This window comes from Cotesia typhae, unplaced genomic scaffold, assembly GCF_013202065.1.
Source record: "Cotesia typhae breed Kobodo isofemale line unplaced genomic scaffold, CoteBio_Ctyphae contig_43, whole genome shotgun sequence".
NCBI lineage: Eukaryota > Metazoa > Arthropoda > Insecta > Hymenoptera > Braconidae > Cotesia > Cotesia typhae.
In genome coordinates, this window is record NW_027423752.1 from 3,971,965 (window position 1) to 3,991,233 (window position 19,269).

Sequence of the window (19,269 nt, forward strand, 5' to 3'; positions counted from 1 at the left end):
TTTGAGAGCTATCGTTGTTGAAAAATTTTGAATAAAGTGTTTTTTTTACATAACTTCGAGATTTTTTTTGGATCGTTTTCGATGAAATAAAAAAATTATTAGAGCCCACAAACCCACGTCGATCGCTGCCAAGAACGTGAAAATCGGTTGATTGATTCGTGAGTTATCGTTGTCAATAAAATTAGGAAAAAGTGCATTTTTCAAATTTTTCTTAGATTTTCGGTTTGATCAGTTTATGTGTAAAAGTATATTGTAGAATTTAAAAAACTGGGTGGAATGCTGTTAACTGCGTGAAAATCGATTCATTCATTCAGAAGTTATTGCAGTTTGAAAATTCAAAAAATACTGATTTATTAAACTTTCATTAGACTTTTGAGCTCGAAGAGCTCAAAAGCTTAGAACAGCTAACTCTCTGAGCTTGGAGGGCTCGAAGTAACATAAAAATTATATTTTTGAGCTCGAAGAGCTCAAAAACGTCATAAGTTCAATTTTAAGCGCTTAGATATGGAATTAGCGGGAAGTTGCAGTGATGCCCTTTAGAGTCAACCGTTTTCCAGATTTTTTTTTCTGATTTAGATAAGAGGCTATAACGATATGCTTACTGATAAAGATTCTTTATTCTTTTTCGATTAAAATTACTGGAAGAGCTAAAATTATGTTCAATAGACCATGTTTTTTTTTACCCTTCACTTTACCTGTTTCAATTTTTTTGTACATACATATAAAATATTAATGCTCAATATTAAAATAATGGATGGAGAAAAATTTATTTTCGTGTCTCGAGACTAATGCCCTCTAACAAGATTGAAAAGTTGATTTAACGAAATTGGGCTAAGGTTATAAAGCGCTTTATTATTTCGCGAATTGCTGCGTAACGGACGGTTAGAATGTTTAACCAAATTTTGTTTCTACACTCAGTGGCAAGCGAATAAACAGATTAGAGATAGAATAAATATCCGAGATACTTGATATCAGTCGGATAATCAATGTTCGACAGGTTGAAAATTAACACCTATAATCGTTATTATTTGCGGGATATTCACTGTCAATATTTGAAGTATCTCAGCTGAGTGGCGTTTATCGAATCTGTAATGAATCTAGAACACCGGGAATATAATTTAATGCATCAATATGTTGAACTAGTTTACGAACGTCCAACGTCAAAAGGTAACGCAAACAAAGGAGCCAACACTATGTATATAAGACTTTATGTTTACGCTTCATTGATATACAAATTAATTTTATATCTTTCAGTCCTCCATGATATTGTTATGAATTTAATATCTTTCAAGTTTAGAATTAAGAAAAATATTTTTTAAGTGAAAGTAATAAGTTTTCGCAATTAAATTTAACGAATTTTAATAACCTAGAAGGCCGAAAAAAGCAATTTTGAATCATTTTTTCTGTAGAGGCTTTTTAATTAATTAATTAACATGAAAATGGATTGACATGCAGAAGCGATCTTTAGTTTTATTAATAACTTTTTTTTTTGCAAATAATTAATTATCTAGCTCGTATAGAAGTCGTTCGGAAGTAGCTTCAAAAGAAGTGTCTTGTGATGAGCATGAAATATTCATTTTAAATCATCATAATTCAAAAATCATAAGAAATTCTATTAATATATTATCTAGTGATTAATCGGAAAAATTATAAAAATATCTATTTCTAACAAACTAGCGGTTTGACGACAAAAATGATTGATTTTCAATGAAAATTTTAATCTTCAATTGTTTACAAAAATTTAAAACATTTATCGGAATTCTTAATCCTTGGATCAATTACTGAAAAATTTTGGAAAAAAAATTGTGTAAAATTAGAGACTTAAGTCATCAGCCGTTAATCGATAAATCTTGCTCACGGACTTTGAAAATATAGTTGTGAGATAAAGGCGTTTAAATTTCATCGGCCTCAGCTGAGTTTTTGTACGTCACGTTCCAATCAGGCTTTACAAATATTCATGTAATTTACTCGTCCGATTGACATTAAAGCTTCTGTGTATATATACTGAGACACCCCTGGTTAAAAATATTGATTGAAAAGGATTGAAAATGATGAAATTAGAATACTTTTGAATAATTTCAATTCTTTTTCATGTATATATAGATATACAGTTCACATAGGGTGACTGATTCCCAATACTTTTCAATCAATATTTTTAATCAGGGACTACAAAATGCCTCGGTTTTACCAGCCTAGCGAACTACTACGCGAAATTTTCGCTATCGACACTAACTAAAATAATGTGTAGCTCCCGTGACGTCACAGGATGACATGAGGAGGGGAAAATCAGTTACGAAAACCTTTTGAGGTTTAGACTTGAGCGGTGATCGACACTTTGATCTATTCCCCGATGTCAACCACCACGTTAAAGATTTCTTAGTCAATTTACTACTATAGCACTATTACTACTATTAGGTGATTACTCACCAAACACACCAAAATTCATAAAAAGTTTATTGTTAATTATTTTAATTAATCTTATATTCTCTATTACTACTATTAGGTAACGACTCACCATAATTTACTACTAATTCTCTATTATACTTCTAACCAGAACAATTCAGAACAATCTTTAATTTTGGTTAGTAGTTATTTAAATTGTTACCTACAATTTATGTATGTAATACGAACTTTATTTAAAAATTTTACAATTTACACGTACCATTTCAATAATTAATAGTTTTATGAATTATTGAATATACTGCCTAATAGTAGTAATTTAGTGAATAAAAATATTTACAAAGTAAAATATCTTCAACATCGAAAAATATTTCAACATCGGAAAATTTTTAACACCGCTTTAACACAGGAAAAAAAATATTTACACCGCTTTCGATGTTGGAATTTAACACCGCAAATTTTAACACCTACACCGCTTGGACTTACCCCGGTTTTTTTACAGTGTATAGTTATTGAAGGAGTTTTAGTATTACTATTTTCACCCATTATTAGTTCTCTTCACATTTATAACATATTGGATACGTTCAGCATACGTTATTAAGTCTATATGTTCAAATGACGATTTTAACGTTCAATACGTTGATCCTACGTTTTCAACGTATAATACGCTCAACCTAGGATTTGAACGTTCAATACGTTGAATCTACGATTTAAATTTCGACTCGGGTAATTAAGACAAGTTAACTAGGACGCGTGAGAACTTCTGTCCGAATTAATAAAATAATTTAAAACCAAAAACATTCATTTTTTCACGGAAGTGGAACATTCCCGAGCAGCGAATGCCAATTTTTAGAAGCTTAGACGATTATATTCTTATCCGCGAGGTTTAGTGGTCCAAGTAATTAAATTTTTAAAATAAATAAAAATTTAGTGTTTCAATACTTAAATATATTTACATCACAAAAATGAAAAAAAGGCATTTTTTCAAGTTTCAAGTGCGTATAATTCCTTAACCCTCTGAGCCTTCTGGGCGTTTCCCCCACTTTTGGTGAACCGCCCCCTTCTACATTTATTTTATATGCTTCCTACTCCGGTGGCACGCGGCTCACTTAGTCCAATTTCGGCGTTAAGGTAGTCCGGTTATGAAAGCAATATTTGAATAATTGCAATTGAAAATGACATTTTTTGTGCATGTAACATACGAGAAGCGTGGGAAAATGACAGTATTTTTAATTTTTTCCATCGAAGGAACTTCACCACTTTATCGAAAAACTAGTAGATTGAAAAATATGATATTTCGAACAATTAAAAAAAATGAAAATTATTCACCCCGTAATTTTCGAGATTAATTAAAATAAATTTCGCTTTTAGAGGATTATTTTTAGGAGAAGGGGTACGAAAAACAGCCGCTAGTCACTGAAACTGTAGGGTGGGTGTATATGTATAGAGACTATAGTAGTCGAGGAGTACAGTGACGTTAGAAAAACTTAACCTACAACCTTAATTCTGTCGATACGTCTAACATGGACAGTGAGTCAAAATTTTTACCTGGACTGTCGCGGAGGTACTACCTTAAAGGGTTAAAATATACGTTGTTATGATGATAGTTAAGTATAGATCTACATTAAGTGTGTTTCTTGAGAACTCCGACAGATAGCACAAGCGGCATATTTTTACTAGAACTATACTTGAAAATTACGTTAGTTAAAAGAGCAAGTTTGGTGGAAAAAGAACCGTCTAACGCAAAAATAACATGAATTACATTCGATAGTTAACTTTCTAATTAAAAAATTTCATAATTATTAAAGATGTTACTTTTCTATTATTTATGCCAAATAACAGGCGACCGTAAAACTAAACATTTTTTTTAAATTTAAAATCTGTATCATTTCTAAGTACATTACCTTCACCACAAGCGCTTCAATTTCTTTGTCATAGCGCAATGCAAAGTGTAGTTTCCCCGCAACTTCCATTTCTACTGTACTTGAACTTTCGGTACTTTCTTGTCTTGTTAAGTCTTTTTTGTACAGCTCCGGCTATAAAAAATTATTTATTTATTTATTTTCCATTACATAAACCCAAAAGCCCAAAGGGCCAATAAGAGGGTTGCTTAATTTTTACAACGTTGAAGATTTTGACAGAGTAAGAAACTTAAGTAAAAGTATGACTCTATATAAAGACTCTATACTCGAGTAAAAATGAAATTATTATATTGTACGGAAAAATAATAAATTTCTTTCGACTGCCGCACTACAGCCGTTTGGTGGACTATTACGCCGCACGCTAAAAATTTACTCTCTCTAACATCGCCGCAGCACCGCTGCACCACTGCCGCACCAATTCTAAATCATATCTACAATTTTATAAAAAATGGCCTCATAATTAATTTATTACGCAATAATTAATTAATGAATAACATGACCAGAAATTTTAATGTAAGATCTATTGTTCAACCTCCTTTTATTCAAATGCCTAATATTCGAATAAAAAAAAGATTTTTTAAATCAGACTGAGGTACCGCAAAATTATTGAATTTTTTAGTCGTATTATTGATGTAGGTTTTTAAGTTCGTCATCGAGTTGAACAGAACCGGCATGCCTATCGAAATACCCTGAAAGAATTTTTAAAATGAAACTGCGATGGGATTCGAACCGGGGTCGTCTGCATGAAAGTCTCAAACATTACCAACTGTGCTGAAAGTCGAAGTTAACTGAGGAATTTAACTTAGCTATTTGAATGATCAACAAATATTTTATTTCAATGTATACCACCAAACGGTGGTACGACAGCTGACCGAAATTTATTATTTTTTCGTATAAAATAATAAATTTATTTTTACTCGGGAACTTGATAATTTGTAATTCGTCACAGCTGTGGTGCGGCGAATAAAAATATCTTTACTTGTCACGGTGGTGGTACGGTAGTATGGCGACTAGATAAATTCTTTACTTGTCACGGCGGTGGTGCGACGGTGATGCGGCACTTGTAAAATAATCAAAATTGTCACGACTGTAGTGCAACGATAGTGCGGTGCTTAAAAAGCCGTGCAGGGGTGTTGCGGCGAGATTCTATTCTTACTCGGGTATAAATTAGTTAATTAATTAATTTAGTTCGTAGAAAAAAAAATGAGCAAGAAGAAAAGATAACAAAGTTTGAATTTAAAAATTTTTCCCAAGACATAAATAGCCTAAAGTATTTTTATATTAAATTTACTTTATCGGAAAACTGTCGTAACTATTTATCTGATCGGCTCAGAGTAGATATAATGGTAAAAGAAAAAAAAAAAAGAAGTATCGAACCTTGATAAGTCCAAGACTAGAGTCACTGCGGCTCTCAAGACTGCAGATACTGAATTTAATATTCGGAAGATCAAGACGATGAGACAATTGACGTTGAAATGTTTGATGTCTTGTTGGTACGATTGGTAACGTTGTTTGACGTAATACCTGCGGAACATAATAATAATTTTTATTAAAAACATTTCAAATTGTATATTGATGGACAAATTTTATTAATATGGATTTTTGTTAATGTAACCTTTTTGCTCTCTTTCTGTTCTTGAATGTACTCATGTGTGATGGGCTCTGATTGTAAATCTGGCAACGAATGGCTAATCCTTATGGCATTTTGCTGTGAAACATCCCCGTCGTTATCATTGTCACCCTCTTGCCTGGCAACAGCCATCAGCCATTTCCACGTCGACGAACAGTGAAAACTCACAGTGGCAAGAAAAACAAGAGCCATGAGTGCTACTCCACTACCAATTAACAGTTGGTAGGTAAAATTTTCATTCCAATCATCTGTTTAACAAAAAATATAAAACTTCATTTTTTTTTTTTTTTAGAAGAAATGATTTTGATAAAAAAAAAAAAAAAAACATTTTTTTGTTCAATAAATATTTTAGAAGTAATGGTCATTTTGATCAAGCTCCAACTTTGGATTTTTATGATTTTTTCCAAAAATCAATGTTTCAGGAGATGATCATTTTTGTAGTGATTAGATACTCTTTTTTCATTTTTCACTATGCGATTTATATTTATCTAGATAATGATTTGGTATTAAATTCGAAAAATTTTTAAAATTAATAGTTTTTTCGTACGAAAATTAAGTTGATAAATTATTCAAAAAGAGTTTCCCAAAGATTCTCAATATCAAGTTATTATTAAATAAAAGTTACACAATGGAGTGTAACTTTATTAATTTACAAACGTGAGTGGACTATAATGGAACACAATACAATATAATATAACAATTGCTGAACAATACAATCGATAAAGGTGAGTCGTTCCATTATCACAGATATAAATTCTCATTTCAAGGCTCTGTAGTAGCACAAGGCCGTCGGGACTCAAGTTATCCCTGCTAATTGCTAACGCAGTTTAGGCCTTTACTGACATACTGATTCACAACCTTGTAGATGCATTAGCAGAAACTCTGTTTCGTATTAAGCATTCTTTGAGTCCCCCATATAATAACAAGACCTTCAAATTGACTTTATTGACAAAACCATAATTAGATGTCTCTCTATTGTTTCGTTATATTTTGTTATAATATCAATCGATATTTAGATTAGTATTAATAATACTGCAGTTGTCTTTAAATTAAATGGACAACTTGCCCTAACTATATAATATACAAACTTTATTTTAAATTATAAATATAAATACGTATACATGAAATGAAAACAAACTTTCTTAATTACATTTTCATTACGAGATTTCCTTTGACTAAATTTATATAATATTGCGCTAGTTTTAAACATAGAACGGGAGAAATGTCACGTGCCAAGTTTCCGTCTCTGATAATTGCGCGTGGCATAACTTGTCTACAAAAAACTGTTCAAAAACAACATTTTTTTGCATTTTATCGATTGGATCTTATTGTGGTTACATATCCTTAATACAAAAATGATAAAAGTTGGAGGCTATGACTAGGATAATATTATTTTATGATTCTACACTTCTCACAAAAATTAAGGGAGCAGAAAAAAATCCAAATTTTTGGGGGATTTTCAACAGGCTGTAACTTATACAAAAATGGTCGTACAGCAAAAAAAAAAAAGCAAATTGTAGCTCTAAGTGTTTTGTTTTTGGATCTGAGTTTGAAAATTTTTTTTTGAAAATATTTTTCGAGTAATCATAAGAAAACCACTTGAAAATACCCGAAGCTTTTTTCCATTTTCATTGCAATCAAACTTTCTGCAAATTGGTAATTTAACTTTTTAGTGTTCAATTTCTGCAATAATATTCATAATGAATTATAAACTAAACATAATAAATTATAAATTATTGACGCTGATGTATCGTTGAGCTTATTTTACTTAGAGTATACTTGAGGTATTATATAGGATAAGAGATTTCAAAACCAGGATTTCACATATTTAACTCTTCCAACAAACTTTATCAGAAATTTTTCATGTTTTTCTGTTGTAAAAACAAAGTTTTCAAGGTTTTTATTCATGATCGCTCAAGAATTTAACAATAAAACAAAATGGTTACATTTCAATGCTGGCAACGTGTAAAAGAAGCCTACATATAAGGTGCATCAGTAAGCGCGTGTAATTTGAAGTTCGAGAAGCATAAAGTAAGATTCTTCATGAGTGTTTCTTAGAGAAGCACTCATATTTTGATGTAACAATCATATTTTGAAGTCTTAACATCATTTCATTTGAACTTTAAAGGGTACAAGAACGGTTTTTTTACACGGAAAGAAAATCTGAAGGAATTTTTACTATTTTACTTTAGTAATTCTTATTAAATAAAATAGTAACGGTGAACTATACTTCTCATTTAATAATTTTACGATCTACTATTGTAAATTTCATTAAACAAACAAGACTAGCCAGTGACTTAAAAAGTTAAATACTATAAAGCAAATTATACAAGATGTATTAGTGGACTTTACAATTCAACTATTGTAAAAATTGACAGTCAGTTTTTTTGAAAGAAATTTTAGGAAGGGGGAAGGTAGGAGAGGTTGGACTCATTGGTAACCTTCTAATAACCGAAAATATGAATCAGAATTTTCGTCCAGGAATCGAACCCAGAAACTCTTAGCTGGTAGCCGGAGACTCTCTCTTTACGCTATCCGAGGTCAACTACTATTAATGTACTTTTGCATTTGAATAAATTCAGAGTCTAGCACTGTTCACGGCCATCACTCACACTAATTGAAAAACATTCCAATTCAACTATTGTAAAATTTGTTACTTCTATAAGAAAGATGCAGAGGCAGCACTGGGAATTTGAAAATAGATATTTATGTCATAAGGCCGTGAAGTGGCGGTTTTCTGACAGCGACGATATTTCGATATGAGCTTAAGGTTTGTGGCGGGACGGTTCGAAACGGGCATAAGTTTAACGTCCGAAGCGTAGCTGAAGACGAAAATTTACGCTCGTTTTCGAATATTCGCGTCACAAACATTAAAGCGAATATCGAAAAAAAATCGTTGCCAAAATCGCCACTAAACGACATACAATATTTTTTGTTATTACCGCTCCATAAGTTTAACTTTTGAGAGATAGGAGGCAAACAATGACATATTTAAATTTTATGAAGTTTCACAAGGGCAAAAAAACTTAATTTTATATTAATTATCTTTTTATTAATATTTATTTATGGCGTGGTTATTATTTTATTAACATTAAGTCCGCTTCATAATAAACTGCCAGCAGAGAAATAATTAGCGCCACTTAATAGTAACTGTTTAAAATTTACTTAAAATCATTGATCGGTACACTAGAATGTGACTTTTTTGTTACAATCTCTCTCATTTTCGTCTGGGTGTACTCGAAAAGTCCGAAAAAAAGGAGGGGGCAAAACTTCACGGCCTAAGCCGTGAAAAAAAGACGGTATATGGTAGAGTCTCTAGAAAAGAGCTGTGGTGGTCTTAGCGCCTCGACGCCACCAATGGCCAAACCTGCTACTAAAATACGCCTCGACACCATCATCAGCCAATACCGGAATCAACATCAGTGGCGCCAACGTACCTGACTATAACTAAATATATCATTATTATTATTATTATTATTATTATAACTAACCGACGCTACAGCTGTAGTTTTCTCCAAAGACTAATTATTTATTACAAATTGTTATCTAATAACTAATTGTTAATTAATAAAATACATTTGATTAACTTATACATCTATGTGAGTTATTGTAGTGGTATTAAACCAACCCCCTACAATTGGTGATCCCGACGTGATTGAAAAAATAATCTCACAAAAAAGCATCGCGTGCCCGCCAAAATAATACATCCGCGGCGGCCATCTTTTACCGTATTCAGTGCGAATAAAATATACACAAAAAACAATCAAATAATTATCAGGTGACACTCAAAAATAAAACCAAAATGGGTATTGATCGTAGTCCAACAAAAAAACCAGACGACCATAATCGAAGTCTGATTGATTGCACCGAAGAAGAGTTGTTGGAGTACGGCGTAGACGGCGAGCCCAGGTGCGCAAAAAACAACAAGAACTTGTTTGGTAATCCCATTAACCAATTGACTGACCAAATATCCGGTGGTTCGAACCAGGACAACATCACGCCTGGTGACATTGGGAACACAAGCACACGGCAAAGCACCACAAACCAAAGTATGCTAAACCCACTTACGTTACAACAACTAATTGCTTTTAACAACATGATTCAGAGAAATCAACCAGCCAATACACCAACGAAAAAACCAAAAATGTCGGTGTTCATGAAAGAACGACCAGAAATCTAGTTCATAATGGTAGAAACTGTATTCGACACCGCTGGAATAGTCGATGACAGAGTAAAATATGTCAACGTCATCAGGGAACTAGACGCAGTAACGATTGATCAACTGGATGATGTCATTCGTCAAGAACCAGTTACAGATAAGTACCAAACTCTAAAAACAGCTATTCTCTCATGACTCTCTGATTCTAGACAAAAGCAGGTGCACAAACTCATCAGTGAAACCACTCTGGACGGCAAAACACCATCACAACTACTGCGTAAGATGCGTGAACTGGCCAATGGTGCCGTGGACGACTGCGTTCTACAACAGTTATGGCTGGAGAGACTTTCTCCGAACATCAAGCCTCACCTCATCACAATGAGCAAACTTCCGCTGGAAACAGTGGCTGGATTTGCGGACAGTTTCATGGAAGTTTTGGGACCATTTCCATCTGTCATGGCTATGTCTCGACAAACTTCAATCCAGAACGGGACCAACCTTGAGTTGAAAATGCTAGAATTACAGCAGATGCTTGGAACTTGTATGAAAGAGATCCAAGACTTAAAAATACAACAACAAAGCATGCAACAACGTAAGTCTATCAAGAATGACAAAACTAAAATCAACTGGGCCTCTGAAGCAGACGAAGCCTTCGAAGCTTGAAAGCACGAACTTGCGAAGTTCACTTTACTTACATTTCCATCCTTAACCAAACCTCTTGCTCTCACCACGGACGTCTCATTCTCGGCTATCGGCGCCAAACTCGAGCAGCTGGAAGGTGATACCTGGAAGTCAATCGGATTTTTCTCCAGAAAGTTGAGCGAAACTGAAAGAAGATACAGCACATACGACCGTGAACTCCTGGCAATCTTTGCAGCAACGAAATTTTTTTTCGTGTACAAAATACCGGTTCAATAAAACTTTTTTGGGGCTACTTTGGCGCAAGGTCCAAAAGTGCTGCACTTGGTATTTTTTTTTCTGTTAGGGTGAAAAAAATTGCTTTGTATTTCTGACATGTTCGTGGAAAGAATAAGTTTTTAAAACCATAAAAAAGGCTATTCGGCAGTCGAAATGTAGATTTCTTATCGTAACAAAAATAAGTGTCGATACAAAATTATGTTCAACTATCTTGCTCAAGACTTCAATAACTACAGTTAATTAAGTCAAGAAGAATATAAATAAATTTAAAAATTATGATGCTCACTGTTACGTTCCCAAATTTTGGGTGTAATTAATTTTTAAATTTAAATAATTTATTTAAATGTCCAGATTTTGACCTCGTTAGGAAGTCGATAGACTCCAGGTGGGTCATGTCACTGATTTATCCACGAAGTACTTTTTAAATATACATAATTTAATAATTCTCATTTTTAATTTATAAATAAAATATATTTTAATATTTTACTTTTGTTTTACCTGCCTACAGGTAGATAATGGGTAGAGTGCCTGAACGCTGGCTAGCGCTCTGGGCAATTTCACCAGGGTGAGAACAGCTAATAAGCGCTCTTACCCTGGGGGTAATAGTTAGGATATTTTTGGATAGGATACCCGAACGCTGGCTAACGCTCGAGGTAAAGGAACCAGGGTAAAACGCTGATAAGCGCTCTCAACCCTGGTTGAAGGTTTTAATAAGTACCCATTTTAATCGATTGACAATTAAAAAAGAAGTATTTATTAATAAGGAATTGGCAGGTTCAGCCTCGGCCCAGCAGAGATTCCTCCTCTGCTAAGTCCTCGGACTGACTGTTCCAGAGGAAGTCTGGAGACAGAATGTATCATACAATAATAATTACAATGAGTTTTATAATGAATTTAAGCAACGTTGCATCTCAGGTTACCCTATGAGAACATCAACGCAGTCCAAAACCCACAACGTAGACTGTTTAGTCTACTAGGCTGCGTTGACGTTCTATAAATCTGTTATCTCGAGGTATTTCCGTTACGAAATACCTCGGATAATAATTAAATGATTTAAATAATTATTTAATGATTTTTAAAATAGATTTATAAAACTTTAAAGAAATTTAAAATTTACGAGAAAGTAACACTCACTAATTTTAGTTTAAAATTAGTGAGATTTAAGTGAAATAATAAAAAAGTTAGCAAAAATTCAAACTAATTTAAGAGCAATAGAATAAAAAAAGATGAGAGAAATTCAATTCCTATAAGTTGTCGTATTCGAATGTTATCTTCGAAAAAAGATGAAATAATATGAGTTTTTACGATTTTGAAATCGTGTTATTTTTTAATTATTCGATCGATTGAGTTGATCTTTGAAATTGATCTTATTATTCCTCTGTAGAGTAAGTATGTGAAGTTTAGTAGGGATCCATTGCGGATTATATATACTATCGACGAGCTGTATCGGAAAATAGCTAAATTTTTCTAAAGTTCTGTCATGACGACAAATACAATAGTTAGATTTCTATGAAATCTGCGAAAAAGTATGAAATTTAGTAAGATCATTTAAACAAGGTTCAATTATTCGTCCCAAAAAAGTATTTTACTTACAAGAAATCTTCTAAACTTTAGGTACATACTTTCGAAAATGATATTGAGAAAAACAGAACGAAATTTGAGCCAAATCGATCAATAATTTTTTGAGTTACAATATGAGCAGTTTTTGAAAATACAGCTTTGTGGAAGTTAAGTTTGAAGTTTTAGTACGATAGAAAATTAGCACTTCGACACTCTTCAATACGTAAGATAGGTCGGCAAATATTTATTAATTTGATTTATCTTTTTGACAGTATACTCTGAATACATATTATTTTCTCAAAATATGAAAACAATCGATTTTTTAAAATTTCTAAAGGAATTTTCGTTCGTAGTGTTAGAAAAAAAATTCTTAGTTTTAACCGGAAAAATTCTTTTGCTAGATCGTTTTATATTTTTAAATGCTGAAAATAATTTTTTTCAAGCTTTATAAAAGACTCTCAATTAACAAAAAATTTTTTGTAACAACATTTATCGACAAGCTCCAATATAGTCTTTGAAATAAATAGGTCCTCTAGTAATACTAAACCCATAAGAAAAGTATCGATTAAAAAAAAAAGATGAAAGCCTTCTTCTAAAGTATTGTTTGCTGGAAGATTGGCCTTGACCCTAACCTCTCCTCGCCAACGAGTTTACTGTGCCACGTTCGAGATGCTTCGAGTAGTATGAGCTTTGTTTTTTGATGCGTGTTTATTAAAAATGAAAAATGAGGAGAATTTACAAAAAAGCAAAAGACTTTTGTTGTTGGCTTTTTATTGTAAAATTTTTCATTATGAAAAATAAAATATTCATCCATCCTTTCAAGGATTTTTCTCGATATTTTTATCAATAAACTTTACAGTAATATTCGCTATTTATGAACGTATAATGCGTTTTCAGATAAAATCAAATATTTAAGATAGATAAATAACACCGCTGGTTGGGATAGTTGGATCAGCAAATACTCGCTCTAGAGAAACAGGTGGAAGGAGATAACTCTGGTGAGTCAAGGTAAAACTAATCATACAGCCCTCATGGGACAACTTTTACCAGTTTCGAAAGTTCATTAAATATTAATCACAAAACTGTAAAGCTAACGTTGCAACTTTTGATGATTGAAAATCATTTTTGTCTATTTATAATTTTGTCACTGCTGGTCATCTATTTATACATTGTTAGTCTCTAAAGTTTGATATTTAAGTAAATGCATCTGAGGTTAATCAGAAACGAGATATAGTATGCTGTTGCTCATTTTGCCACTCAATAGTGTCACCTCACTCGGATTATCGCTAAATCATTTGTAGTCGTGATTATCCGTTGAAAAAATTATTTTTATGTGACCTAATGTGATTATTGGGTAATTCTTTTTGAAAGACTGTTTTTTTCGCTTGTATAGCAAAATATTGATCTATGTGCTGGAAAAAATTCCATAAAAGTTTTAGCTATTAATTTTAATTCTAACACTTTTTTTTTTTTTTTTTTTTTTCATTTCAAAGGTTTTTCATTTAAAATATATAGTAAGGATTTTTTTTTCAATTTCCTATAACATAGCGGCATTTAATGTTACTTCAATGGACCAAACTATAAATGGTAGATACTATGAGACTCTTTCAAACTACTTACAGCTGATTGACGTCAACTTATATATTTTGGTTTTCCCGGTGAAACGATTGAAGTGATAAAAATTTAAAACCAAGTTTCTTGTAGAAAATTTAATTTCCTAAAAAAAAAAGTTCCATGCGTTAGCGCGCTTGAAAGCATTGTTTAAAATGTATAGAGCATTTTACAAATTAATTTGAAAAATAATAGAGGTAAATTCCATTAATTCTGAAATTAATTGAAAGCCGTATTATAAAATTTTTTACGACGATTTTGAGGATAAAAATGTTTTGTATTAACGTATTAGTAAAATTTGTCGTCAAAATTTTTTTTTCATTTTAACAAAATCTACAAATAATTCATACAAATAAAAGTTTTTCGTTTTTTTATCTTAAGTAATTATTTTCCTGATGTGTTCAGTTGACATTTTCGAAGATTACTTGTCAAAAATTGGGTTTATAACAATTAATTACATAAAATTTCTTCGTCAGATTTTTTTCCAAAAATCATTTTATATGCAGTTAACATTGATTAATCATATATTTGAAAAATTCATCTTTTCATCTTCATGTTACCATAGTTTCTAATCAACTTTGAGTTATGAGGATGTGATTTTTATTTAATGGCGGATTGATATTACTGGTTGTTCAATACGTATATTAATAAAAAAGCCATAAAAATATTATGAAAGATAGCATAAAAGATAGCTATTATAAGATAACAGGCTCTTCATCAAAGAGAATTTCTTCTGAAGAGACCTTTTGGAAATTCTATTTTAAGTTGCGGTGACTCTCAGAAGATACGAACAACCCTCGTGCTCATTTAACGGAACTTAATAGGGAAAGTTTTGTAAATTCGGAAGAATTAAATGCTTAGTTTTTTAGTAAGAGAAAAAAAAACATCCTATAAGCCTGAAAGGAAAAATAGGAAGGATTTTAAGAGGTTATACGAATATAAGAGGTCAAAAAAAAAAATGCAATTTTACAATCATTTTTTCTAAAGAGGCTTTTTAATTAATTAGTATGAACATAGATAGACATATATAGGTGACCTTTAACTTTATTAATAAATTCTTGATTTTTTACAAATAAAGATTTTTCTAGCGATTGTAAGCGATGTTCGGAATGTCTTTTAAAAGATGGTGTCTAGTGGTGAGCACGATATCTTTACTTTGAATTATCCAAATCCAATACTCCTAAGAAATTCCATTAACATAAGATATGATTTTGTGATTTACAAAGGAATTGTAAAAATATCTGGGTCATTCCATGACAAATCGACAAATAGTTTGAATCGACCCCTTTCGATTTCGATAAATTTGATATAGGAATGGCCTTCTGTTCGTTTGAAAAGGGACACTTAGAGCTATTGAAAAATGAATATTTTGGAAAAAAATTTTTAAAAATACTAAATTTGTTAAATTTTGAATTTTTGAAAATCGTTAAAAATGAAGTTTGCAGTTAAAATTTTGGTTCAATTTTTTTTTGTTAAATACCTTGTACTGATCATAAAAGATCCTGAAATTTTTAAAAGGGTGTTTATATTTTTTTCAAAAATATGTATTTTTGAATTTCCAAAAAAAATTTTTTTTCGTTTTTTGCAACTTTTTAATTAAGGTACAGATATGCAAATACATAGTATTGTAATTTTGATCATTAAAAAATTAAATGCATGACGTGGAAACATTAAATAATAAATTAATTTCAACTTCTTTTTTTAGTTTTTGGACATTATCTTAAAGTCATCCTTACCACATGATATAATTTCTTATTTCCTTAACGCATGACATATTTTGTCCGTTTCTTCACTTCCATTAAAGTTTTTAACGCCGAGTAACTCAAACAAATATGAATTTTCAATAAAAACCAGAAATAATGAGATGAGAATGTCAATTTTTTTTCGTTCCTCCGAATACTCTTTTACATACAAATTTCTGTTCATTAATGTTTCTCAAATTTCAAATTATTTCTATGTTGATAGGATGATAAGTGGTGTCAACGACTTGAAATAAAGTAAAAAAAGGACAAATAACGGATTATTTCATGCGCTACGCTCGACCGATAACAACATACTCGGTTTTGTTGAGAATGCACCCATAATCTCAGCCTCATGACGTCACTTCAAGCTTACTAAAATATCTACCATTGCCCATACGTATCGAAAATAACTATTACATCACAAAAATAGAAAAAAATAATGTATTTTTTTTTTTTTCAAGTTCTAAGTGCATACACACAAAAAAAAAAATTTCTTGCGCCAAGAAAATTTTAATGAAATTAAAAGTTATTTTGAAGCAAGAAGAAATTTTCTTGGCTCAAGAAATTTATCTTGTCTCAAGAGACTTTGACTTCATTCAAGAAATTTTCAATCTTCCTTGATATTTTCTTGAGCCAAGAAAATTTACACTCCAGTTAAGAATTTTTTTTTTTCAGTGTATAATCACTTAAAATATGCGTTGTTATGATTGCAGTCAAGTATATAGATCTCCACAAAGTATATTTCTTGAGATATACTAAAAAATTACGTCAGTTGAGTTAAAGAGCGTGCTTTCTTGAAAAAGATGTTTCTAAGGCAAAAGGTATACGCAGTGTGCTAACAATTTAATATTTTAATTAAAAAATTCATTTTAAAAATTCCCTTATTGATTCAAATAATAGAAAAAGAACAAAAAAACATTCTCACCATTATTATTCCCTCCTCGCAATATCTAAAACAGACAGATTTCATTTCTATGATTTCATGCTCTATTAAACCCTAGTGATAAGGTCAGATATAGTATCAAATGAAAAAGTTTTTTGTCGTAATATACCCGATTAATTTGGTGGGTTTTTTTTTGTCTATAACTCGCATACCATTACAATAAACAACCCATAAAACAGGTAACTCTGCGTAGTAGTATTTATACATACATATATATTTTTAGTATAGTCTGCACGCACAAATTCACTGCTCGCAATCACATTAAACTGAAAGTACCTCTTTATTTCAATAAACGCTCGTTTTATTTACTCTCCCCTTCTACTTCCATTTGCTGTCACATGATCCTGTAATTTATTTATCAAGCTCCGTCTCCTTCTCTCTGTCAATTATCTGAATATTGTACAATTAATTTTCCGAGCTCTGTAAAATAAATTAAAATTTAGATTAAAATTACCTTCGCGTTGTCTGTTTTTTGACAAAAACCTTGTAGAAATAATCTTTGTTTAATATCTGGATTCAAATCAAAGATACTCTCAATTCTCTGGGGAACATTTGAATCGGCGAAACATATAGTAGGAAAATCTCATATTCAGATAATTTGACTTATTTATTCCGAAAATTTATCTTTCACTAAATTCTGTCAGGAAAATTATATGGCAAAGTTGTAATTTATAACTCACAGTCAGACCAAAAAAATTTTTATCTAATTTACCCGGCGACGGAAAAAAAAAAAAAAAAATAAGAAGGGCAAAACTTTTTGACAAATTACGGGTGAAATGAGATGAAAAAATAATAAAGAATAGAAACCAGCAGACACATGTTATTTCTAAACAATACCTGGCAATGTATGCTTTATTCATAATATTATATTTACCGCCATATTGATTGTTTTTTATTTATCATCGTCTATGTATTCTTTAAATATATGAAAGACGATATTTGAACAACAATTGTACTCTAATAATAAAAAATGATTTTATATTTTCCGACTTGTTTTTATGCTAGACCATTTTTTCTGTCAAATTGTAATAAAAAATATTTATCCCTCCCTCACTCATTTTTTCCTTATGAGAAAAAAAACCCGCATACATTTATATATATTCTAATAAATTATTTATAAACCAAATATTTCCAATTGGTATGAAAACAAAAATAAATTTATATTATATTAGAATAAGCCACACATTCAAATTCTACAGATTTACAGGTTTTATTTATTTTCAGTTTTCAAAAAAGCACTGGTGAGAATAAATAAAAATCAAGATCTTAGTCATGACATGAGGATTAAGATTAAGTATCAGATTAAGTATTTTTCTATTTCACGCTTACTGCTTTTATATTATATTGTAATCTCAGAGCAGACTTCTACTTTTTAGATCTTAACACAATATGTTGGCCGAAAACTTGCTAAAATTTTTTTAATATTCGGCTGTTATGTAAAGAATTTTTCTTTACATATTTATGAATTATAAAAAATCGAGTATGATTCTATTTCATTTTTTTTTAAAGGATAATTCGAGTGTGATCATTAAGTGTCTCGTCCGATCTCTCTCTAAAATTTTACTGTACTTAGGCTATCTCGGATGCGTCAGGGAACAAATAGTCCTAAGTACACAAAATGTTTTTGGGAAAGTTTTTAGATTATCTTTAGATAAGTAAAATAAGAACTCCCAAAATAAATAATACAAAAAAAAAAATAAAAGTCTAGATAGTAAATAAGTTTAGGAAAAAAATAGTTTAAATAATAATGATAACAAATACGTTAAATAATAATTAATAATAAATAATTTAGCTAAATAACTATTCGGATGTTAAAATGTTAAAATAATAGTAAATAACTAAAATGATGTTCAAACAAATAAGAAATACGAATATGAAACAGATAAAAAAAAATATAGAACTTAAAAGTTAAACAATTTAAAATGAACAATTATTAAACCACGAAATTCTAAAATAATACAACTTATAAATTAATAAAATAGAAATATTTCTACAAATAATAATTAAATTTAGAAAACAAAAGAGATGCTAGATTCAAGTACATGCACATTTATTCATACGATTTTTAATAAATAAATTCTTGTTAAACAGTACGAATGTATGTATTTGTCTATGCGTAAATGCGCTTACGTATACACAAACACATAGATGATTAATAGAACATAAGAGTAAGTGAGAAAAATATATTGCGCTCTGACCCAAGTAGAGGGGACTCATACGATATTTTTGAACAACTTAAGAGAGAGGGTGAGGGCCCAAGAAAATAGACAAATAATTGGACATTCGGTTCCCCCAATGAGTGGAAATTAGTAACGCCCTAAAATTCGACACCTTATAATTTTCTCAAGGAAATCTCTCTCGTTGTCCTGACATCCTAGTGTTAA

At 31.0% G+C, this 19,269-nt stretch overlaps 1 protein-coding gene across 3 annotated transcripts in view; it reads right to left on the reverse strand.

Annotated features, from left to right (window-relative positions):
• The window catches only part of LOC141528283 (synaptotagmin-10), a 49,410-nt gene that overhangs the window by 12,649 nt on the left and 17,492 nt on the right, over nt 1-19,269 (reverse strand). For 2 of the 3 annotated variants that reach the window (XM_074244250.1, XM_074244252.1), the window contains exons 2-4: nt 5,938-6,200; nt 5,700-5,846; nt 4,305-4,436 (exon numbers count right to left, since the gene is read on the reverse strand). In XM_074244250.1, the coding sequence (XP_074100351.1) occupies nt 4,305-4,436; nt 5,700-5,846; nt 5,938-6,200 (542 nt within the window). Of the gene's footprint in view, nt 1-4,304; nt 4,437-5,699; nt 5,847-5,937; nt 6,201-16,867; nt 17,116-19,269 lie in introns of those variants that run through there. The other variant, XM_074244251.1, reaches the window with a different exon arrangement.